Source organism: Rattus rattus, chromosome 3, assembly GCF_011064425.1.
Source record: "Rattus rattus isolate New Zealand chromosome 3, Rrattus_CSIRO_v1, whole genome shotgun sequence".
Taxonomy (NCBI): Eukaryota; Metazoa; Chordata; class Mammalia; order Rodentia; family Muridae; genus Rattus; species Rattus rattus.
In genome coordinates, this window is record NC_046156.1 from 85,145,635 (window position 1) to 85,170,634 (window position 25,000).

Genomic DNA, 25,000 nt, shown 5'->3' on the forward strand with positions numbered 1-25,000 from the left:
AATATAATTTAAAATTTTTGGATTCTAAGTGTTTTTTTAAACTTTTTTTATATAACTAATGTTTATCATTTAAATCAATGTTTCTTTTTTATCAATTTTATAAATTTAATTTTATTTATTCGCTTTACATCCCAATATCAAACCCTGCTCCTCCAGTCCCCCCTCACACAGATCCTCCCCCATTCTCCTCTCCCCTTCTCCTCTAAGAAGGGGGAGCCTCCCTTAGTCTCCCTCTGCCTCAACATATTAAGTCTTTGCACAGCTCGTCAAATTCTCTCCTACTGAGGCTAAGGGAACAGGACCCACAGGCAGGCAACAGATCCAGGGGCAGCCCCACTCCATTTATTGGGGAACCCGCATGAAGACCATATGTGAAGGGGGTGGGGAAGTGCCTAGGTCCAGCTGGTGTGCGGCAGTTCAGTCTCTGGGAGCCCCCGAGGGTCCGGGTTAGTTGACTTATCTTTCTATGGAGTCCCTGTCCTCATTGGGTCCCTCAGTCATTCTGCCAACTCTTTCACAAGACTCCTGGAGCTCCATCGAATGCTTGGCTGTGGGTCTCTTTATCTGTTTCCATCGTTTGCTGGGTGGGGCTTCTCAGAGGACAGTTGTGGTAGGTTCCCGTCTGCAGGCCTAATAGGATATCATTAATAGTGTCAGAGATTGGACATATACCCAAAAGATGCTCGACCATCCTACAAGGACATTTGCTCAACTATGTTCATAGCAGCTTTATTCACAATAGCCAGAAACTGGAAACAACCTTGAAGTCCCTCAACTGAAGAACGGAAGAAGAAAATGGGGCTCATGTACACAATGGAATACTACTCAGCTACTAGAAACAAGGGCATCATGAATTTTCCAGCAAGTGGATGGAACTAGAAAATATCATCCTGAGTGAGGTAACCCAGACCCAAAAGGACATGTGTGGTGTGTGCTCACTGATAAGGGGATGTTAACCAAAAAGTACAGGATACCCACACTGCAATCCACAGAACCAAGGAAGCCAAGTAATAAGGAGGGTCCAAGGCAGGATGCTTGACTCTCACTCAGAAGGGGAAATAAAATAGATCTATGAGGTGGATGGAGAGGGGAAATTGGGTAGGAGAGGGGATGGGAAGAGAAATGGATCGTTGTGGGGGAGGGGATCAGGAAGAACAGGGGAGAGAGAACAGAAATCATCGGTGAGGGTTGCATCTTTAGGACTTGGCAGAGACCTGGGGCTGGAGTGGGGTTGTGGGGTGTGGTGAGGTGGGGGAGGAAGTGCTGTGGGGGCAACGCCAGCTGAGACTCTTCCAGTTCCAGATCCTGAAGTGGCCACTTCCTGTAGCCAGGCAGGACTCCCAGAGGAGGGATAAGGTCAGCCACAAAACCTTCAACCCAAAATGTGTCCCGCAGAGACAGAGGGAATGGCCAACTAACGCCTGGCCAGAATTGAAAGCCAAGGTTTCTTAACCCAAAGTCCTTGGAATGGAGTGCTATTATTACTCACAGCCAGGAGAGAAACTTAAATATGGACGCTCAGATAACCCGTTTTCAGAGTATAGTCTAGTGGCTCACGCCTATAATCCCAGGACTTTGAGAGGTGGAGGCAGGGAGGTCAGAGTAAGCCTTGGCTACGGAATGAATTGGAGGCTAGCCCAGGCTACATAAGACCCTGACTCAGATGGACAAAAAGCCCAAGTGCGGCGAATTGTGCTGTAAAACATGCGGGGTACACAGGACCCGTGCTTGATTCAGGAATATTATACCGTTCTGGAGAGCACTGTTCATCTGCTTCTGTATGTCTGTTCCTATGCAACGATGTTAGCATTTTCATGTTGGTTCTTGAGACGGGATCTCATGTAGCCTGCCCAGGCTTGCATCGAACTCCCGACCCTCCTGTCTTCACCTCTCAAGTGCTGGGATTACAGGTGTGTGCCACCTTGCCTAGCACTGATATTTCTTAGTCATTTTCCATGTGTTCAGGGCTCTGTCATAAGATCTACAAATTCTCGTATAACATCTCTCAGAAGCTATTAGCTCAGAGAGGAGAACTTACAAGATCATGTAGAGTTCATGGCAAGTTTCTGAATTTGTCCGGTGTTTTGTTTTATTTTATTTTATTTTTTTTAGTCTCTCTCTCTCTCTCTCTCTCTCTCTCTCTCTCTCTCTCTCTCTCTCTCTCTCTTCTCTCTCTCGCTCTCTCGCTCTCCCTCTCCCTCTCCCTCTCCCTCTCCCTCTCTCTCTCTCTGGCAAGGGCCAGAGGATGTTGGATCCCCAGGAGCTGGAGTTACAGTAGGGTTGTGAGCTGTTCAATGTGGTGCTGGGACCCCATCATCTGGGAGAGCAGCAAGCACTCTTAGTGTCTGAGCCAACTCTCTACCCCCTTACTTCGACTGTTTTGAGGCAGGGTATCCCTATGTGTTTTAGGCTGACTGAGATCCTCTTAGAGCTGGACTTGCCACTGTGCTTGCCTGAACCCCATGCTCCTCTCTGGTACCTTAGTGAGATTTCCTCAGAACAACTGTGGAGAGTGCTGAGAACAAGCAGCTCTGTGTGTACAGGGTGGAGGTGGGGGTGAGGGGGTATGGGGGGTGTGGGGTTGTTGGTGGGGTGAGGGGTGGTGAAGCAGACGCCATTCTCTTATCCCTCATTATTATTTTTTTTCTTCTAAAAATCCGTTTTAGAGAGGGACTGGGTGGCTGCAGAGAGAGCTCAGCACTTAAGAGCATTTGCTGCTCTTACAGGGCTGAGGTGTCTTTTGTGCCCAGCACCCACATAAAATGGCTCACAAGTATGCGTGACTCCCGTTCTGATGGTTGTTAGAGCATGTTAAGAACCTATTCTGGCCTCCACAGACAGCAGGCAGGCATGTGGTACAAAGACATACGTGCAGGTGAGCGCTCACATACAAAAAACAAAATGAACCAATTAAAACCAGAAACTCACTATTTCAACCTGTTCTGCTTCCCAGCTTTGGAACAGCAAGCGAGGTTTCTCTTGGGAATCCACTTTGAGTTGTCTCTACCCCGTGGAAGGTAGCGCTGTTCTTACTCTGCTTGTCCCGGACACTGACAAAATCACAGCAAAACCCAATCGCTGATGCTGCAAGGATTCATTTTCACGTCCCAGTCTAATTTTAAACATGGACTGAGATGCCAGGGGTGGTGGCACGTGAGCACTTGGGATGCAGAGCCAGGCAGATCCCGGTGAGTTCCGGGACAGCCAAGGCTACAGCGTGAGTTCCGGAACAGCCAGGGCTACAGCGTGAGTTCCGGGACAGCCAGGGCTACAGTGTGAGTTCCAGAACAGCCAGGGCTACACAGAGAAACCCTGTCTTGAAAAACCAGAGAGAGAGAGAGAGAGAGAGAAAGAGAGAGAGAGAGAAGTTTATTGAGTAAATTCACTGTTACAAAATCAATTACCGAATATGGCAGAAGTAATTTTGGATGATAGTTCCTAGTACAGATCTTTCAGTGCGACTATGGAAGAGTCGGGGTGATGGTGTATGCCTGTAACCCCTGCATTTGGGAGGAGGAGGAGGTCAGAGAATCAAGTTCAAGGCTAACGTGGGCCACCTGTAAAGACCCTGAAACCGACAACAAGAAAACAAAACGCCAACAGAAAGTAAAGGGAGAGACATTCAGCTGCACTTGAGAACTTTTCCATTTATACTGACTTTTGGTACAAAATAGAACAATTGAAGAAAAAACAATTCCCCTTACCTCATTCCCAACACCTCCCAGTCGCTGGCGGTCTCTGCTCCTTGTCTAGTGAAGGGGGAGTGTGCTGGTCACATTTCGTTTAGAAAATGTTGGGGCGCTGCTACTTTTAAGAGACAGGGAGGGCTTCACTATGTAATTCTGCCTGGCCTGGAACTTGCTGTAAATCAGGGAGGCCTCCAGCTTATGGCAGTCCTCCTGCCTTTGCTTCTCAAGTGCTGGGGTTACAGGTTTGCACTGCCCGTAACTGCCCGCAGATTCCCTGCTGTAAAAATTACTATATAATGGCTAAAACTCTACTCTATCACGGTGTGCTCATCTCTCTTTAAATACGATCTAATTCTCTTCTCCGTCCTAGCTGTCTCTTGTCCTCACAGCCACTGTCACAGGGCCGGCATTGTAGCTCGGTGGGTCAAATGCGTGCTTAGTGCTTGCCTGGCATTCAAGAAGCCAGGGGTTGATCATCACCTCATCACGCACCAAGTAGCATCAGAATTTCAAAGTCATCCTTGGTCCTCTAGTCCCTCTGAGGCCAGCCTGAGATAGTGAGACTGTCTCAAAACAATTAAAAATGACTGCAAAAGTTATGTTCAGAGTTAGCTCTTAGCATTGGAAATACTTTTGTCTCCCTGTATGTGCATGTGTGTGAGCCTCTGTGTGTGTGTGTGTTGTGTGTGTATGTGTGTGTGTGTGAGCCTCTGTGTGTGTGTGTGTGCACGCACGCATGTAGGTCAAAGGGCATCATCTGATGCTGGACCTACCTTCCTTTCCACATTTCTTGAGACAGGGTTTCTGTTTGCATAGTGAGCTTCCTGGATTCTCCTGCCATCCCCTCCCTACTTGTGAGATGCTGGAATCATACCATATGCTACCTCATCCAATTGCATGTGAGAACTATGCACCCAAATTCAAGTCTTCATGTGCACTCAGTGCTCTGCTGTGGGAGGCTCTGCGGGCTTTGTGGCCAGCAGGGAAATGATCAGGTGAGGTAATTTATTGGTGCTCCTTCAAACGTCTAGAGCCTGACAATAGTTGTTTTATTTTAGCCATATACAATCACAGTGCAATTTGGGGGAAAAGGTTTTCTGAGAACAACTGACTAGTCCCACGAGTGTAACGAAGTTTAAGACATGCGTGTTACATTGAAATTCTTTACAAAATACATCTGGCGTCTTTCACAAAAATAGGCACTGTTGACTCAGAGATAGCGCCCAAGAGTTAGGGCCTAGGGAGAATGACTGAGGAAGTCAGGATTGGCCTGCTCTTGGATGAGAACTTAGATGTTAGGCTGTCGTAAAGTACAGTGGCATCTCTCACAAGGGTGGATTTTATGGCCTAGAGGCAATGCTCAAGATTTATGGGGAAAGAGTCTGAAATAGGCAGAACACAAATTCTGGAGGATATGGGTGAAACCCAGATCTATGGATAGCAAAGGATCACCGGGTGCAAACTGCATCCTTTGGCAGCATTCAGGGGGGACAGGTAAACACCTCCTTCCTGAAAAGAGATAAACCTTCCCTGTTTAACGTTTCCTGGCTTCTCCAGTAGTCTGTTTGCATAGTGACCTCTTACCCCCTGCATTTTACTCTCTGAGCCACCCCCTTAGCCCTTCGATGAAAATGCTTTTTTATTTTTTTTATTTTTCCTTTTCTTTTTTTCGGAGCTGGGGACTGAACCCAGGGCCTTGCGCTTGCCACTGAGCTAAATCCCCACCCCCCGCTTTTTTATTTTTTTAACCTGGTCTATTATTTGGGGCTTGTATAAAGGAAACTGTTTGCCTGACTCTAAGGCTCTGAAGGCTTGTGTACCAACTTGTTAGTGTTTCTATTTTCAGTTTTGTGTCTGATCCTGAATGGCTGGAATATATGTCCCCCAAACACGTCTGTCTTTTCCTATGTCTGTTATGGTAGAACACATTGTATGAAAGTAGCTTACCCTTTGGGCTGGGGAGATGGCTCAGTGCTAAAAAAAAAAAAAAAAAACCCAAAAAACAAAAAAACACGGTGACCAGAATTGTACTCTCTGACTCCATAAGGAGAGAGTCAGCCTTTGAAAGTTTTCCTCTTACTTCCCCATGCATGCCCTGATTCCTGCACTCATGTGTGTGCGTGCACACACACACACACACACACACACACACACACACCATACACACACCATACACACGTACACCATACACACCACACACATACACACACACATGAACAAACGTGTTTTTTTTGTTTTTGTTTTTCTCTTTTTCAGAGCTGGGGACCGAACCCAGGGCCTTGCGCTTGCTAGGCAAGCGCTCTACCACTGAGCTAAATCCCCAACCCCATGAACAAACGTTTTTAAAGAGTTGTTTAGCATTCAGATTTGTTCTTGCCTCTGTAATGTTTTATTTACCATAACCTCGGAGAGGCGGAGTAATTGGAACTCCACCACACGGCACTTCCTCCAAGTTACGGCAGAGACGACGCATGCGTGTGAGCTGGTGAGCCCTGAGCCAGACACAGAGCCATTGCCCAGTAGACTCCTAGGCACCCGCTCACTCTTACTGATCTGCGGACTTCACAGTCCCTCTCTGTCCCCTTTTCTCCACGTGTCAATTCTCTATTTTCTAATCATTCCTGGCAAATTTTATGTGAATTTTAACAGAGTTACTTCTTCCTTTCCCCTCATCTTCGGTGGCTCGTGGTTGCCATGCAACTGTAAAGCACGCTCTCTCTATGCCAAGGACAACTGCGTTGCCTTTAACAAACCCCGTGTTTATTTCCTCCTAAGTGTTTGCTTACTGGATCCATCCACGGTGGGGATGTGGGGTGGGGTGGACCATGTGTGTTTATTCAAAACTAATGTAATCAGAGGCTATATTTTCTGAGAAAAATAAGTTAGTCAATTTATCTTGTGAGTCATTTAATGGTGTGTATGTTGTCTTATCAACAAGATAATAAATCTTTTGGCAGAAAAAAGATTATATTGATTTGAGAATTTTTAACTCACATACTTGGCCTGCGATTGATACTGGAATATTGTTAGAAATGCCAGCTGCCAGTGAATGGAAGAAACAAAGACAGTGCAGTCAGGCTACACTCTAATCCTAGATGCAAAATGAAAAACCTAAGTCCTCAAATCCTCCTTTTAATCGTGCTGAGTCATACATTTTAGGTTAACTCTCTTATTGAGCCACAAACGTAGCCAGACACTTTCTGTTGTGTTGTGTTTTATTAGTTCATCTTTGATCCCACCAAGGAGGAATCTGGCTTGTTCAATGATACTAATATTTATTACACAAACAATACAATAAAAAGTTAAACAGGATACCAAGAAGAAATGTGAAGTGCTCCCTCCCATTGAGGACTATGTAGTTAGAGCCAACAATTCAATGGGGAAAGTCAGGGTATAGCTGTGGGACCGTGAAAGACACCGTGGTTCCCAGCTGAGGAGGTTTGGAACTCCGGGGACCCTGAAAGGGACAGTAGGCATCTCGCTTGACTCCCAGGAAACCAGGCTGGTCACTGGCTGTAGCCCTCCATAGATTTGTGGCCATCCGACTCGTAAGGGCAATGCCCCAAGCCCCTCCACTGGTAAAGGATGTGACCACAGGTTTTACTCATCCACTTTCTGCGAAAACACCTTAAAACCACTGTCTCTCTTCATCGTGATCTGCTGTGGGAGCCACAGAGAAGCCCTTTGCCTACAGAACTGCCATCTAATCTCTGGAAGAAAGCCTCCCTGCGCTCCCAGCCACCTCCTTCACCATGCTTGCAGCTCCCTGCGGTCAAGCCAAGGACCACTCACTTCCCCTAAAACTCCCACCCCCGCCGGAGTTCTCCCCCTCTTTCCCCTTCAGCCCAGGCCTGTGGGTCCCCATTCTGTTCTCAGCTCTTCCCCAGCATCCCAGCGGCACCTGGATGCCCAAGAGACTGAGAACCAGACGTCCCAGGCCTCCTTGCATGCCCCGGGACTCCCAAGCCAGCTCTGCCTGTCCTGTGCCTCAGACTGCGCTTCCCCACCTGAGGAGCAATGTCCTGGGGCTGCCCTATGGCCCAACACCCGCCTGCCCTGCGCTAGTGTCCGGTAAGCGTGGTCAAACTTCCCATGTCCTTCCTCCCTGAGCGGCCAAGCCCCATGGCAGAGCGGATGCGGGACCCAATAACCCTACAACCCGCGCCAGTTATAAACTTACATATAGAAACCCAAAGACTCCACCAGAAAACTCTCAGACCTGGTGAATACTTTCAGCAAAGTAGCAGGATAGGATACCAACCCGCAAAACCCAGCAGCCTTCTTGTTGGCAGTGATGAAGTTGCAGAGAAAAGAAGTCAGGGAAAAGCTTCTATTTACAATAGCTTCAAGACCAACACCCCTCCTTAAACAAGGGGGTGAGGGCAAACCAAACCAAGGAAGGGAAAGACTTCTGCAATGAAAACATTAGACAATGAAGGCAGAAACTGAAGGAGATACTAAAAGACAGAAAGACCTCCCTTGCTCTTGGGTTGGCAGCATTGATACTGTGAGAATGGCGGTATGACTGAACACAATGTCTAGACGCGATGTAATCCTCACCAAAATGTCAGTAAAAGTTTTTATAATATTAGAAAGGGTCCTATAATTTGTATAGAAACAGAAAAGTCCCTGAGTGCCCAAAGCAATCCTTAGAAGAAAGAGCAATGTTGGGGTTAACACAATACACGATCTCAAATTATACTGCAGAGCCACAGTGGCCAAAACAGCATGGGACAGGCACAAGATTGGTGTCTAGGCTAATGGAGCAGAACAGTGTGCTGGAAACAAACCCACACAGCTGTAGCTACCTAATTAAAAGTGTGTGTGTATGTGTGTGTGTGTGTGTGTGTGTGTGTGTGTGTGTGTGTGTGTGTGTGTGTGCCCACCCATTTTGTGTATGCTGGCAGGCACTTTACCAACTGAGCTGCCAAACTCTGCAACTCTAACACTGCAGAGGATGAGGCAGGAGGATTGTAAGTTAGAGGAACAAAGGGGATGAAATACCCACAGTTTTCTCCTTAAAGATTTTCTAAGGTTTACACCCCGTGTTCCCAAGTCCCCACGACGCACCTGCCACATTCCTGTGATGTCTGATCCAGCTTTTAGTCAGACTTCTCTGCAGTCTTCATACAATTCAGAGACCAGTTCTCTAGCTTTCACAGGAAAGGACTGCGCCAGACTGCACCACTAATTTATACTTTTCTTCGTTTGTTACTTTTTATTTTTTGAGACATTGTTTTTCCCACCTGGTTTAGCCTCAGACTTGAGCTATATCCTGCCTCAGCCTTCACGCGCTAGGCTTACAGATGGTATGACTGGCTTTGCTCTTTTCTCTTTAGACCAAGACCAAGTAATACTATTTGGTGCTCTATAAGTCAGAGTCACAAAGGCAAATTCAAACGCTGAGGTCATGTGGCAGAATTTTGGGTTCAGTCATTCCGATGAACAAGAATGTTCAATATGGGCTGGAGAGATGGCTCAGTGGTTAAGAGCACTGGCTGCTCTTCCAGAGGTCCTGAGTTCAATTCCCAGCAACCACATGGTGGCTCATAACATTCTATGAAGGGATCTTCTGGCATGACTCCTACACTTAGAAAAATACATAAATAAATAAGTTTTTAAAAAAGAATGTTCAATATGTTCACAATACTCGTGTGTGTGTGTGTGTGTGTGTGTGTGTGTGTGTGTGTGTGTGTGTGTGTGGTGGGGGGTCTTTCCACGTTATTTCTTTTTTGAATCAGGGTGTCTCACTGAACCGGAAGCTTATCAATTTGTCTCAACTGAGTGACAGCAAACCCAGAAATCATCTACTCTCTGCTTCCCTTGGACCAGGATTGCAAACTTCTGCCTCTCTGCCCCTGCTTTTCCATGGCCGCTGGGGCTCGAACATGGGTCTTCATGCTTACACAGCAAGCACTACCAACAGCTAGCTCTTCAGTACCCATGTTACTTTTTAAAGTGACAAAAACCATACAACAACCACAAAAAATTCAAATTATCCTAAGGAAACCACAAAAAATTCAAACTATCCTAAGGAAATCGCAGACTCCTCTCTCCTCACCCCATCCCTCAGAACATGTACCAGCCGTACCTGGAGAAACATGAACTTCCCAGGACTGGCCTTACAGGAGAGGTGAAGGGCGATGAAAAACTTCCTTTGGTGACTCAAGGACGTCTTGACTTGGACCGCAGTCACGTTGGGTCTATTTGCTTTAGTTGAGAATAGAGAGAGGACGTATTCACCAGGAAGAATGAGGTCAGTGTGGCAGTCTGAGAGAATCCATTTCCTTCCCATGGGACTGAACTGCAGGTCATGTACTTTGGCTAACAGTATCTGTGAAATGGAGGGTTAGTGCAGTCTCTCGGGGAACACAGGGATGGGGGTGGGGAGGGCTGAGTAAGTCTGGAGAGACCCGAAAAGCAGCACCTCAAGGAAGTGGAGGTGGGGCAGGGTCAAGAGGTAAGAGAGTTGAAAAGACCAGCACAGACCACTTAAAGCTCCAGGTGATGGACCAAAAAGAGTTAATTGCATTAGGTGATTGACACATGGCTGACTGTACCCAGAATGTGGAGCGCAGTCCTCTCACACGTAAGCTAACAGCAAATGCTTCTTTGTAAAAAACACAGCAGGCCCGGGAAACAGCGAGGGTGAGAGACTTGGGAATGATATGGTGCTGTCCATCAGCGGCCCTAGGGGCTGAGGGAGAAATCAATAGGTAAACTTAAAAGTAGACAGCCTTGGGCTAGGGAGATGGCTCTGTAAAGACTGGTCACTCAAGTGTGGGTGCTGAGCTAGGACTCCCCAGACCTCTTATAAACCTGATACAGTAGCACACATGTCTGCAATCACAGCATGTCTACCCTGCAATGGGAGGTAGAGACAGGAGAAATCCCAGAAACACTTGGGCCAAATGCCCTGGCGAGCACAGCAGCATCCATGACACCTTGTCTCAAGCAGGGTGACATCGAGGACTTAGACCAAGGTTGTTCTCTGAGCTCCACATACGCACTACCCAGATACAGCACTCGAGAGTGCACACACATACACGCATACACATATACACATATACATGTGTATATACTACACACACATGCACATACATATACACACATGCATATATACACACATGCATGGACATATATACTACATGCACATGTACATACACACATATATACACACTACATGAATGTACATATATACTCATGTAATGCACATACATATACACACATGCATGCATACACACACACACACACACACACACACACACACACACACGCTACCCCCGCCGCCTTTTCTTAAAGAGAGCCTAGAGTGGAGAAATTAGATGGCGTCAGATGAAAGATTGCTTCAGAGCTTATAGAAGTGAGGTGGCTAGAGTTACTGATGTGTCATGGGGAGCAGAGGACACACATCTCAGTGAATGTCTTCAGCTCTTTGAAGAACAGGACAGAGTTTCTCTTAGGATGTGAAACAACGGACTGGGGAGTGTTGAAAACCTAGGGGAGAAAGTGGGCCTCCCAAAAGGAGCCCGTCACAGAGAGGTACTGCGAGAATGGCTGAGGTACTTGACACTTGCAGAGGGAGAGAGCTCACTGCAGAGAGGGCAAGTACGAGGAAGGGTGGCTTCTACATAGGTTCCTATGGACAAAGTCTCTGGCTGGGGTTACCCAAGTGTGGCCGAATGCTGCGTCTACTACAATGGTTTTTAGGTTAGCACACAAAGTTATGAGTTTGGTTATGGCATTTTCACACGTACAGGTCACTGTCCTCTGTTTCTGTGTCTCCTCCCCCACTGTTCTCCCTGGACCACCTTCCCCTGTCTACTTTCCTGTCTTATGGATTCTGTAACCTCCCACAGTTCCCTTTCTGTTTGCACGTTCCCCGACACATGTAATCTACACATGAGAAGAAAAACAGGCAACAGTCTTCTTTTTGAGCCTGGCCTACTCTGTTTAACATAATAATGTCCTCTTTCCATCTTTTCATTTCCCTGCAGATATTATAGTTGAGGGGCTTTCATCGTGGGTGTGTGTGAAGCGGGCTCACTCTGTAGGCCAGGCGAGTCTTCTAATCCTTGCAAGCATCCTGTCCCAGCCTTAACAGTGCTGGAATCACTGGCCTCAACCACCACGCCCAATTGAGCGCCCAGATTGTGAAAGGGAAAGCAAGGCCGACGTGAGAGCAAAGACCTTTGTTAGCATCTCCGTCCCTTCATGGAAATCAATTCCTTTCACTCAGAGGAGGCTTGGGTTGACCCGGTAAGTTTGAGTCTAGAAGGGAGCTGACCCATTGTGCACAGCTTTCCTTCTGCCTGAGCAGGTAGCCGCCGGGCTCAGGTGCCCTGTCCTTCACAGGGAGGGGACCTGAAACCCGCGCCGCTAGGCGGAAGCGCTGCTGCCATTGGCCAAGCAGCCACTGTCACCTGCGCGGAGCCAGGCCCCCGAGCGCAAAGTCCGCTGTCCGAGGCCAGGGAGAGCCTGGTGGTCCACACCCTCGGATCTGCAAGATGCCGCTTGGGCTGCGCGGGAAGAAGAAGGCGGCCAAGTCCAAGGAGACCGCGAGGCTGGTGGAGGGCGAGAGGTCCGGTGGCAGCCAGGGTGTTCCCGGACCCCCAGCTCCGGCACGCAGGCTGGTGTTCCACGCACAGCTGGCGCACGGCAGCGCCACGGGCCGAGTGGAGGACTTCTCCAGCATCAGCGAGCTCTACGCCAAGATCGCCGGGGTGTTTGAGATCGCGCCGTCCGAGGTAAGCGCAGGGGACACAATCTGTTCGCCACCCAAGCCGGCGGCGCAGCACTTCCCGAGCCTCAAGTAGCCTGCTGGTGCTGGGTGGAGTCGGTCCCCGGAGCATCGGAGGGAAGAGTGTGTGGTGGTGGAAAGGCCAGTCCCGGGACCGGATGAAACTATCCGCTCAGATCCGGCTTGTGGGTCATTGGGGTCAAGGCGACTAGGCTTTCTTTTGTTAAGGAGTCTGCTGTAGACGTGCTCAGGTCTGGTCGTTCAGGATAGGATGTGCGCCAGCACCTTCCGGGACTCAGATCTGTTGCGACGAATGAATGCCTTCCACAGGACTTGGACTTTACTCTTAGGCTTTGTGTCAGAGAGCTGCACTGGGAGTCTAACCAGAGTTAAAGAGGAGGGGGAAAGTGTAAAGGGGAACGACTTCCTGGTGGGTGCAACCTGACCTACTTTGCTCACCCCTGGATGGCTCCAGGAAGAACTGCTTTGGTGATAATATATAAGAAATTTAAAACATGGGTTGTTATTCCAAGGGAAGGAACTCAGAAAATCATAGCAAACTATCCGACTAGCAAACGCAGCTTTCACGGAAGAGCTCAGCTACATTTTCCCAAGGTATCTTTGAAAAGAGACCAAGAAATGTAAGTAGATTGATAATATGATGCCTGAAACTGGAGTTGCCATAGGCCCTATCTTAGACGCATTAGTCTGTGAGGATTTTTGTGGGACCTCGGCGCTTACACCGGTGTGAAGTAAATGTTTTAGAGCTGCAGTAAAAGCCGAAGACTCCGGAGTTCAAATTCCTGAACTCATCAGAAAAAACACATGGTGGTAACCCCAGCCTAGGGACAGGCTTGAACCAGCCTAGTCTACTCCGTATGTTTCAGGATTGTGAGAGAAGTTGTCTCAAACAAGCAAACAAACAAACACGGAGTCTAAGAAGCAATACTCAGGACTCTGGCATTCCTACTCAGTGTTCCCCTGGCCTCTACAAGCAGTTGCACACATGAAAACGTTTTGTTCATTTTTGTGTGAGTGTGCGTGCTATTGCCAGGGCACACGAAATGTGCGTGTGTGCACACAAATGCATGGATATACGCACCATCTCTTTTGGAGCTCAGGCTTTTGCTGTGGGCTTTCCGAAGTGTAGAGAGCAACTTCTTGTCAGAGCGGGGCCTACATATATCTGTTTTTTATTAATTTTTTGAGGGTTAAAAACATTGTCCTATGTGGGTGAGTGTTTTGTTTACACGTGTCTGTACAGACTCATCCCCTAGAAGTGGGATTACAGAGGGTGGTTAGCAGCCATGTGGGTGCTGGGAATCACACCAGAGCTGTCTGGAAGATCAGTCAGCGCTCCTAACCATGGATCCATCTTTCCAACCCCAAGAAAGGAGTTTTTTAAAGTGCTAGCCTTTGTTCTTTCAGGGTTCCCAGGCTCTAAGGACAAGTCACACATCTTTTTGTGGATCATTTATTTTTAGTGTAGGATTGCCGTAACATGGTGTTTGTATAGGAGTGTTCAATTGAAGAGGAACTTTCAGAGTAGCACTTACCTTTCACCGTCTCCAGGTGAGGTGGGTGGCAGGCTAACCAGATGTGGTTGACTGTGGAGCCACCAACATGCAGTAGCTGGGTAGCCTTGGCTAAGGTTGACTTCTGCCGGCATCAGCCACCTATCGGGCAGAGATAAGGCTATCTCCCAACAAGGCTGTCCTTCTTTTGGAGGCATCTGTATGTAAACCCAACAGGTTACACTGGATACGATCAGGACTTTGAAAACTGTAATTAATACCACGGATATGGGCCAGGGAAACAAATGGCTGACCTGCAAGAGGCTGGACCTTGACCAAGGTCGGGTAGCTTGGGAGAAGAAAAGCAAGGCTGCTGTTTATACTCGAGTCCTCCGGTTTCCAAGCTAGCGAGCGCCTTCGTGTAATCCTGGGGAGCTTTAAACTCTCTTCTGTAACCGGGGACTGACTCCAGACTTAGTCTTTTTCGTGGACCGCTTTCCTTATCGTGTGTGCATAAAGGATTCTGAGCTAAAGATACATGATTTTATCCAATCTACTTAGCCCCTAAGAAGTGTTCTTGTGTTCTTGCTTTGCACAGACGGAACCAGGGCTTTGAGGTTCAGATTCAAAATCATACATTGTTGCAGGATATTTGATCACACTGTGAACCCCAAGACTGTGTTTTAACTGAAAAAAAAAAAAAAACAAAAAACAAAAAACAAACAAACCCAACCTATTTCTAGCTGTGGTGGGGCTCAGCCTTAGCATACACTTTTAATCCCTCTGGCTGGAATACAGTCAGGCCCTGAGTACACTCCTTTAATCCCAAACAATGAAGGTAAAGTTAGTTTGTAGAAAGAAGCAGCCATGTTTGAAAGTGATACCTAATTGAGTGACAGACAAGGTGACAAATCAGAGAAGGATTTGACAGAATAGGATACGCCTAACTCTCTTCCCATAGGAAGAGAGAGGAAGGGAAGCTACTTAAGAAGCAGTGCAGAGAAAGAGGAAGGAGTTTCACTGGGACAGTTGAGCAGAGGTAGAGAGAACAAGCCAGAGTGAGAAGGACGCAGAAGATTAGAACACATTGCTAGTCTGAGGCCCAGCAGAGCAATTCAGTCAGAAGCTGCGAGAAGCTGATTTGAATCAGTCAGTTTGAGCCTTATAGCTGAGTTGAACCAGCCAGAGTTCAGGAAAACAAACAAACAAACAGAAAAACAAAAAACAAAACAAAACAAGAAAGAGTGATCTTATTCTGCAGTCTCAGGGGCTGGAAATAGTTTAGGCCTAGATAACATTGGAGGCTAGAAGTTTTCAGGACTAGGTCAGTAGACAAAGGTAGTAAACCTCTCAGATGACCCTTACTACCGGAGAATTAAAATCACATTTCGGACACGTGGTAAATGGCAGAGCCTCTGTGTAAGCCCCTTTTTCCCCTGACTCCAAATTCCACAAAGCTACATTGCTAACTCGTTTTTCCAGTTCTTTAATAATAGCTTGGTAGCTCTGTTGAGTGTTTTTGGTTTCCAGCGCATTGGCTTACCAAGATAAAATTCCGAGATATTAATGAGCATAAGGTGTTTTGATGTGTAAAAGTCCATACGCTAGTTTTTGTAGCGATGGTATGTGTATTGGTATGCTTGTGTGGATGATCAACCTCCGTTTTCCAGATGGATTATGAAACGTTAAGAGTGGGTGAGATGGCTCAGTGGATAAAGGCGCTTGCTGCCAAAGCTGACCACGTGAGTTCTAGCCTCAGAGCCTACTTGATGGAAGGAGAAGAGACTCTTGGAAGTTCTTCTCTGACCACTACACTTGTACGCGCAGGTCAAAGTACTGGTCACCTGCTCCTCCCAGGGAAGTTACTGACTGTCGAGGGCAGCTGAGAGACAGAGACAGAGACAGAGACAGAGAGAGAGAGAGAGAGAGAGAGAGAGAGAGAGAGAGAGAGAGAGAGAGAGAGAGAGAGAGAGCCATGTCTTCAGTGGTGTAGGCACTGGGGAGGTGCCACACTCCAGTGGATTAGCTCCACACCCAAGATCATGAAGGCAGCCCTAGGTAAACACAAAAAAACCAATATGGAAATGTGAGGGAGAGTCGTTGGCAAAAGGGGGGGTTGTGGGTAAAAAATAAAAAAAGAATGGTTTCTTTTATCCTGAGCTAGCGCCGGCACTGGACATTGGGCCACGCGGCATCTGCGGGATATTTTCATCTCAGTCAGCAAAGCGTCTCACCCGCTAAGCTCCATCCCATCTCACACTGCCGACGGCTGCTCTCTGAGCCCGGCAGCAATCTCTCGACCCATCTAGTTCCCAAGGCGGGTCGCTGCCATGCCAGTTTCATACAGAGACCGTCTATCTCGCTACTCTCTTACCATGAACTCAATTAAGTCACCACATGAAAGAACCCAGCACACAATAACCTCTGATCCAATTACTAAGATATAATTTGCCCCACACACCCATCCCTTAAAAATAGCCATAACAACCTGTATCTATGCGGAGAAGAACTTAACATCTGCCACCATGTTCTCCCAGCTCCTCTTCCTCACTCCCACTCCTTTTCTTCTTTCTAAAACGTTTTTCCCACCCATCCTTCCTTCTCGTCCAATGACAGGCCTCGTTCTATCCAGTACCTACAGAGGCGTGGCTTGGCAGGGGCTAGAGGAGAGTAAAAGGGCATGGGAGGAGAGTTTGACCAGATTACAGCATACACATGTACGAAATCATCAGATAACACAGTACTCATCACTGGAGAGAGTAAACCTCTTAGGAGCGGACCCTGAGGCTGAAGTTGCTTAATGAAATCAAAGACACATCACACAGTTCTTCTGTAACCACCACTCTTCACAGGCTACTAAGGAAAGGACAAACAAAACCAAGCCTTCAGATGTATTAGGAAGCTAACGATGGTGGTCCATACCTGTTACCCTTGCACTCTGAACCTGAGGCACTAGGATCACGGCTTTGAGGCCAGGCTAGGCTAAGAGCAAATCTGAACCCAGCTTGAGCTATATACATGGCAAGAGCCTGTCAGGGTGGGGGGAGAGGAGAGAGGGGGGAGGAGGAGAAAGAGAGAGAGGAGAGGGGAGGGAGGAGAGAGAGAGAGAGAAGAAGAAGAAGAAAGGAAGAAGAGGGAGGAGGAGGAGGAGGGAAGGAGGAGGAGGAAGAGGAGGGAGGGAGGGAGGGAGGGAGGGGAGGGAGGAGAGAGAGAGAGAGACAGGAGGGAGACAGAGGAAGGAGGGGAGGGGAGGGAGAGAGAGAGAGAGAGAGAGAGAGAGAGAGAGAGAGGAGAGGGACAGGGAGAGGGGGAGGAGACAGAGACAGAGACAGAGACAGAGCAAAAAAAAGCACACTCTGGGCATTCTGTTCCCTCCCCTGTTCTCTGGTGAGGGATATGGTGATGCACACTTGTTTTTTGAGAGGTTAGTGTATAAAATAAAAAGAGAAAAAAATTTTCCTCCCTGAAGAGAATGGCACAGACAGGGAACTCAGAAGCCCTCTGACTCTAGAGAAGTGGCTGCTGGGACAGACGTACCAAGAGCTTCACTCTCAAGAGGAAGGAGTCTGAGGTCAGGTGAGGGCAGGTGCAGGCAAACCTCTTGCTCCTCTAGGCACGCAGGGTAGGGTGTGGTCAGTCTGTCTCACTGGGTTCTGTTGCATTTTATAGCTGGTCCAAGTGTGCCTCGGAGAAGTTAAGTGGCTTTTTCAGGCTTAACTTTCCCGTTGGTTCGTTGGAGTCAAAACTTGGTTTGGGTTTTCTGGTCCTAATTGGTTGCACAGAAGCTGGGAGGTTCTTAGTAATTGCATGCAAATTCTAAACACAAATTTAGAAAAACTGTTCTTTCAAGACAGGCATTCGTTATGTAGCCCTGGCTGGTCTGGAGCTCACTATGTAGACTAGGCTAGCCTTGAACTCAGAGACCCTCTTGCCTCTGCTTCCTGAGTGCTGGGATTAATAACCTGCACCAAGAAAAACTTTGTAGCCAAAAGCTTTTCAATCCAAACACAAAGATATGTATTGCTTTTGTCCCCAGAAGGTGTTGTGGTAGTCATTAGAAAAATACAAGTCAAAACTACAGTGAGATCCATTTACCAAACTCAGAATCACTCTCGTTAAATAAAACCAAAGGCAGGGCTGGCAGTATGGCTCAGTGGTAAAGCCCTTGGCTTACAAACCTAGCGACCTGGAACAGTATCAAGGGAGAAGGAGAGAATGGACTTCCCCAAATTGTCCTCTGACCTACACATGTGCTACTTGGTATTCCTGAACTTTCCTTATCATACGCACAGGCAGAAACAGCAACTACGATAATAGACAGAACCAAACATCAGCCGTGCTGGGCAGGGGCAGAGGGGGGACAGGAACCCCGTGTACTGCTGAGGGGGATGTAAGTTAGTGCAGCTACTGTGAAGTTAGTATAAATGTTCCACAACAACAACAACAACAAAAGCTATAGAGTCAAACTGGACAGCTTCTGGGCAAAAGACTTTCAATTTGCATGGTGTGGAGGGACCTACAGGGCCACGCTTGTTCCGCTGTTCAAAGCTGAGTTGTGGGATGAGCTTAGGAGTCTGTCAACTGATGGAAGGATAGAGAACATTTTATATATGCACATATATATGTATATATACACACCTATGTATATGTACATGTGTACACATATTTATGTATATGTATATGTATGTATATGTATGTATATGTATATGTATGTATATGTATGTGTATGTGTATGTGTACATGTATGTATATATGCACAGACACACTCAATGGAGCTGTAGTCAACTGTAAAGAAGAATGTAATTATGTTGTTTAAAGGAAAGTGGATGCAACTGTAGTTAATCATATTATGTGGAAGAAGCCAGACCACATTTCCTCATATATATCATATATCCTAGATTGTAAAGGACGTGTGTACATATATAATAACATACATATACATATACACATACGCATACACATACATACATATGTACATACGTGTGTGTGTGTGTGTGTGTGTGTGTGTGTGTCGATGTAAGTAGAAACAAGGGACTGGAGAGATGGCTCAGTGGTTAGGAGCACTGACTGCTCTTCCAGAGGTCCTGAGTTCAATTCCCAGCAACCACATGGTGGGTCACAACCATCTGTAATGGGATCTGATGCCCTCTTCTGGTGTGTCTGAGGACAGCTACAGCGTACTCACATACATAAAATAAATAAATATTAAAAAAAAAAAAGGAAAGTAGAAACAAGAGAAACAGGAAGGGACCTTACAGGGTGGGGACTATATGAGGAATGAATATGGTCAAAGTACATGATATATTTGGATGAAAATATCTCTACAAGATCCACCACAATGCACAACAAGCATACATTAAAAACAGACGATGCTGCTGGGAAATGAATGACTGCTGTGGGTTTCATGGTCCCTGGAGGGAGAAGAGAACGAAGCCTGTGAATTGTTTCACATTTGCTACTGATGTTGGCTGGGTGCAGACTATTGTGATCATAGAAACATATGGATTATGCAAAAAGCCTCTATTGTATGTTCCCACGAATAACTAACTGAGCAATTCAGGAGAGAGGGTGGGGAGGAGAGTCTGGCTAATTCATCACATAAATGAAAGACATCTCTTTAGAAAGCTGAATAGCAATGTTTTTCATTATGTATGTGTGGTATTTGTGTGGGGATGGTGCGTGTGTGTGTGATGTGTGTGTGTGGTGTGTGTGTGGTATGTGTGTGTGTGTGTGTGTGATATGTGTGTGTGTATGGTGTATGTGTTTGGTTCATACACATGAGTGTGTGTGTATATGCACATGATACCTAAATACAGAGGCCAGAGCAGAATGTGGTGTGCCTTCCTCTTCTCTCTGCCTTACTGCTTTGAGACAGAGCCTCTCACTTAGTCTGACCCTCTCATTGCAGCTAGGCCGACTGGCCAGTGGACTCTTGGACTCTGCCTGTCTTTGTCCCACAACATTGAGCTCACAGGCGTACGGAACCAGACTCCGGGTTTTACATGTGTGTTGGTCTTTGAACTCAGGTCTTCCCCCTTATAGAAGCTCCTTAACCACTCAGTCACCCCTAAAGTATTTTTAAAAACATTCAGATTATATAAAAAAGTTGAGTCATTGTGCCTGTAGCTCGTGAGTTCTTGAGCATCGTTATACGTTTTGGTGAGGAGGCGTTTTGAATATTTAACTACCTTAACTGTTCAGCACGGAGCTCACGGCTTGGTCTGTTTATAAACCCTTACTGCAAGGAGCGACTGCAGGAGCAAGCCGTACACTTAAGTGTGGCTAGAAGCTGGTATACCCAGACACCAGAAACTCAGCCTCTGTTTCTTTAGAGGGTTCAGAAGTCATTCCTGTGGTCTTGGTTATACTGGCCAGTGAGTTCCCTCACCAGAAGTGCTTGTGACCTCGGTGTTTCAGACATCTAAAAAATACTTTGGAATATTTGCAAACACACAGTGAAAAGTCCTGGGATGGGACCTAAGTCTAAGCAGAAAATTAATTTCTGTTTTAATATACTGTATGCACAAAGCAAAATTAATTTTATGTTTTGTATCCACTTTATACACAGCCAGAATGTGATCTTTATATACCGCTTTGAGAGCATGCCCAGATTCTGCCTGCCTGCCGTGTTGATGCTCAAAGAGTGTCAGATTTGGGAACATTTTGGGTTAGAGACATGTAACCCTTATCAGTTTGTACAGTTAGGTACCAAACAGCTCATCAAATGAGTGGGCGAGCCTTTGGTAGTTCCTTCTCTCTCAACGTATCACACAAACGTCTGAGACGGAGGTCTCTCTGCTGCACAGATTTGCCTCTAACTCTTGGCTTCAGACAATCCGGCCTTTTGGGTAGCTAGGGTCATGTGCTGTGTCATCATGTCTAGCCAAAAGAATACATTTAAACATGTGATTTTAAAATTTCAGACTCTCAGTACCAGGCAGTGGTGGTACACGCCTTTAAATCCCAGCACTCGGGAAGCAGAGGCAGGTGGACCGCTGAGTTTGAGGACAGCCTGGTCTGCAGAGTGAGTTCCAGGAGAGATAGGGCCCACAGAGAAACCCTGTCCCGGAAAACAAAAACAAAAACAAACAAAATTGAAGCTCTTAATTTCAAAATATTTAATTATTATTAATTATTTAATTATTATAATAATATTACGAAGGGAAAACAGCGAGTATTCTTTTCAGGGCGTTTGCTTCCCATCTCTGGAGCCTGTTCCCACCTCCCACTTTGTTGAAGAAGGGTCTGCTGGTTTCCACCACTGCACTGTGTACTACAGGCCCATGGGTGTTGTCCAGCTGACTGCCCTGTCCAGCTCTCATCTGACTGATTAAGTGGCTTTCAGAGATAGGGCTCGGGTCACCAGGTCACCAGGTCACCAGGTCACCAGGTCTGGGTGACTTTTATTCACTGAGCCATACCCCACCCCTTGGTCCCATGTCTTAAGCTCACCATTCTCTCCTTTATATCGCAACTCTGTCAGAGCTGCTGTCTCTTTATTCTGTGCTCCAAACCCTCCATGGCTTCTCATCTCATGTGGAAGAAATCACTCCAGGCCCTGTGATCGTTGTTCTTTCTACCCCAGTCAGTCTGGCTGTGTGGCTGTTTCCTGAGTGCCCCTGACTGTCGGCTTGGACAGTCTTCTTCTGACAACATGCTGTTCCCCTGGCGAATGGCCTCTTGGCGAGGCTGCCTTGATCATGCCCTGGGAATGTATAGCACCCCTAATCACTGCCGTGCTTACTTTTCCTCCACTGCATTCTACTGTCCTGACTATACGACCCTACTTTCTGTCCTGCGTCCCTGATAGAGCAAAACTCCCCAGGGATACAACTTGTGTCTTGTCTGTTTACTGATACAACTCCAAGGGCCTGACCTGGGACACCCTTGGGAACTTTGTTTTGCTTCACGTGCCTTTTGAGTCAGGTGCTAATGCAGCCTAAGCTAAGGAAATCCTCTTTCCTCAGTCTCGTGAGGGCTGGGGTTACACATGGGCCCCACCACACCCAGTTTCTGTTATGCTGGGGACTAGGGACTGAATCCAGGGTTTTGTGAGTGCTGGACAAGCACTGTACCAACTGAACTATATCCCCAGCCACATGGGTTTATATTTATTATTAATAATGCATTGGTTGAATAAGAGAGTCCTCACAAATTTAGTATTTATAATTCTGCATCATCGGCATTAAATCTTTAGCTTAATGCAGATATTAACTTTTTATATTGTGTGGAGGGGGAGTGACTGCTCTCAGTAAGGAAAATGGGGAACATCATATCTTTAACGTTTTCTCTTTATTTTCAATCTAATTCAGTTTTGTGCGTGCATGCATGCTTGCATGAGTGTGTGTGTTCTCGTGTGTGTGTGTGTGTGTGTGTGTGTGTGTGTGTGTGTGTGTGACAAGCACATAAGCTTATGGGTGCACACATACCTTTCGGTGCATGTGCAGGGGTGGAGGGAGATGTTGGGTGTTTTCTTTTATTGCTTTCTGCCTCTTGTGTTGAGACATAGTGTCTCACTGAACTGGAAGCTTGCCTTTTTGGCTAGGCCAACTGGCTACCCAGTTCCCAGGATCTGCCTGCTCTGCTCCCCAGTGACATAGAGAAGCCCAAATAGGGATTCAAATTCAAGCTTTCATGTTGCACAGCTTCCTTTAACATAAAAAACTGTATGTGTTTAAGGTACAAAACAGTATATATTACAATTACATATAAATGTAAGCCAATTACTGCCGCCAGGCTAATTAGCATACCCATCTTATAAATGGTGACATTTGTAGCTACTTGCAAGCAAAGCCACTTCCTGGTGAGTTACAGCATATGGGCAGCTGCCTCGTGAGGTTTCTCAGAAGACTTTTCCCCTCCTGACTCCTTGGTGCCAGTGCCAAGCTCCTGTGGCAAGCAGTACTGTGCGATTCTGTGGCAGTTCTGGAGAACAGAAAGTGTTCTTCAGTCTTTACCATTTCCTAGCGACCCAGATAACGACAGGTGGAACTACTGTCAACCTGGCTCATACATGAGAACTCCAGGAAGCCTGGGGGACCTGGGATTCACAAACCTGCAGGGAACTCCCACCCCACAAGGATGGGGGTGGGGGAGTGGGAATTGAACTCAGGACCTTGTGCATGCTAAGCGTGTGCTCTACCCATGAGACACAGCCATCCAATGGCATCAGTAACCAGAGTCCTCTTCAGGAGCAGCAAGTGTTCTGGACCACTGAGCCATCTCTCCAGGACACCGTCCCCAAAATGAGGGAATGAAATCAGTTCTTCATGCTCGCGTGGCAAGGGCTTTACTGTCCGAGCTGTCTCTCCAGACCTCCATCTTTTTAGCACCTTGTCAAGACCTCAAAGCTCCCCTGGGAATGCAGTCTCAGCAGTGTTCCCACTAGAGGACTGAACTTTGGGGTATAAGTCCTGGTGACAGCTTCACTGATGGCTGTCAGTGCTGGGTTATTGATGTGTGCGTGCTACGGAAACTCCCTCTCTCCACCGGTCTCCTGTTCTATTGTATTCCAGTTCTATGATATTCTCAGTCTTTCCTAGTTACTTCTAAACATCCCCCACCAACCAAGAGACTTCTCATCTTCCTGCTCTCTCCCGAGCCTTCCTCTGTGGCTGCTACGCTCATCACATCTTTTGAGAATCTTCTCTTTACACTTCAGATTAGGGTCCCCTGTATCCAGGGCTGGCTGTCTCCTAAGGACTGAGGTTACACATGTGTCACCACGGCCAGCTCATGTGGTGCTAACCCAGGGTTTTGTGCTCACTTCAGCAGCTGAGTCACATCGCCAGCCCCACGTTTTATACTTTTAAAGCACTTTGTTCCACTGTGTCTTTTTTTTTTCTTCTTTTTTTCGGAGCTGGGGACCGAACCCAGGGCCTTGCGCTTGCTAGGTAAGCGCTCTACCACTGAGCTAAATCCCCAACCCCCACCGTGTCTTTTTAAAATCTTTTTTTTTTTTCCAGCGCCGAATCCCCACCGCGCGTCGCGGCGCGGGAAATGTGGTGTAAAATCTTTAAATGATACTTATGTATGGAACACTTATCGTACATTTAACCCAGTTTAGTGGCGAGTTCTTTAGCCTTTGTCTGTTCCAACTTGGCAATGGGAGCCACAGACTTAGGACCCAGGACGTTGCCTCCCCAGTGGATCTCGTCACATCTGCCATTATAATTGGTCCTAACAGCTTCCACGAGCTTAGCCAGAGCTCCCTTGTCTTCCAGAGTTAACCTGTGTGAAGGCAACAGTGGTGCACGTCTTCCTGTGGACCAGGCGCCCCAGCCTGGCCTGCAGTCAAAGGGCACCCCCATCTTTGGCTTCCTGTTTCATGGGCAGGCAGGGGAACCTTCCCCAGCTCAATGGGGCATACATCACGGGCAATCACCACCAGCTGAGCCTTCTTGTTCTCCACCAAGGTGGTGGCTGTATTGACCCCTGCTAGGGGGACCCTGATAGGGTGTCTCTTAGTTGGGACACCCCCTTTGCAGCTTTCTTCTCAGCCAGGCCAGTAGCCTTTGCTTCTCCTGCTTTGTCTCTGGCCTGCACCTGTGGGCAAGCTTAAGCAGCTGGAGGTAGGGAGTCACTGTCTGCCTGTCCAGGGCCTGGGGGAACTGGTTAACGGCCGGGGGTCCTTTGAGCCACTTACAGAGGATGGCTCTTTGCCACTGCAGCAGGCTGGGTGTCCTGTCCAGTGCGGAAGTTCTTGGGCCTTTTCTCAAACAAAGAACTGACCACCTTTTGGCTTCCTGTTTCTTCATGATGGCAAGGGTCAGGGTCACCTTCTTCCCCTTGGCCTTATTTTCTTGGGGCATCTTGCTCGGCTGGACGGGAGAGCCGCCACCACTGTGCCTTTTTAATGTGTCTTTGTTTCAACTATTTTTTTTTTTAAACTCACATTCCAGTCTTAAAAGTGCAATTCCACCAAGAAACTTTCCCTGTGGGCCTCCCCGTCCCAACAGTGACAAGCACATACTGTGCCTCATAGCATCAGCGCCCTGAGTTAACTCAGTGACGTCCCTCTCTCCCTGAGAGCCTGGGCTGCTGAAAAAAATCTTGTA

General features: G+C 47.2%; 1 protein-coding gene across 1 annotated transcript in view; it reads left to right on the plus strand.

Annotated features, from left to right (window-relative positions):
* The first annotated feature begins 12,112 nt into the window (after positions 1–12,112).
* Positions 12,113–25,000, plus strand: part of Gipc2 (GIPC PDZ domain containing family member 2) — a 78,694-nt gene continuing 65,806 nt past the window's right edge. Inside the window, 1 exon segment of the mRNA XM_032898256.1 lies at positions 12,113–12,436. Within this exon segment, the coding sequence (XP_032754147.1) occupies positions 12,197–12,436 (240 nt within the window). The 5' untranslated portion in view covers positions 12,113–12,196.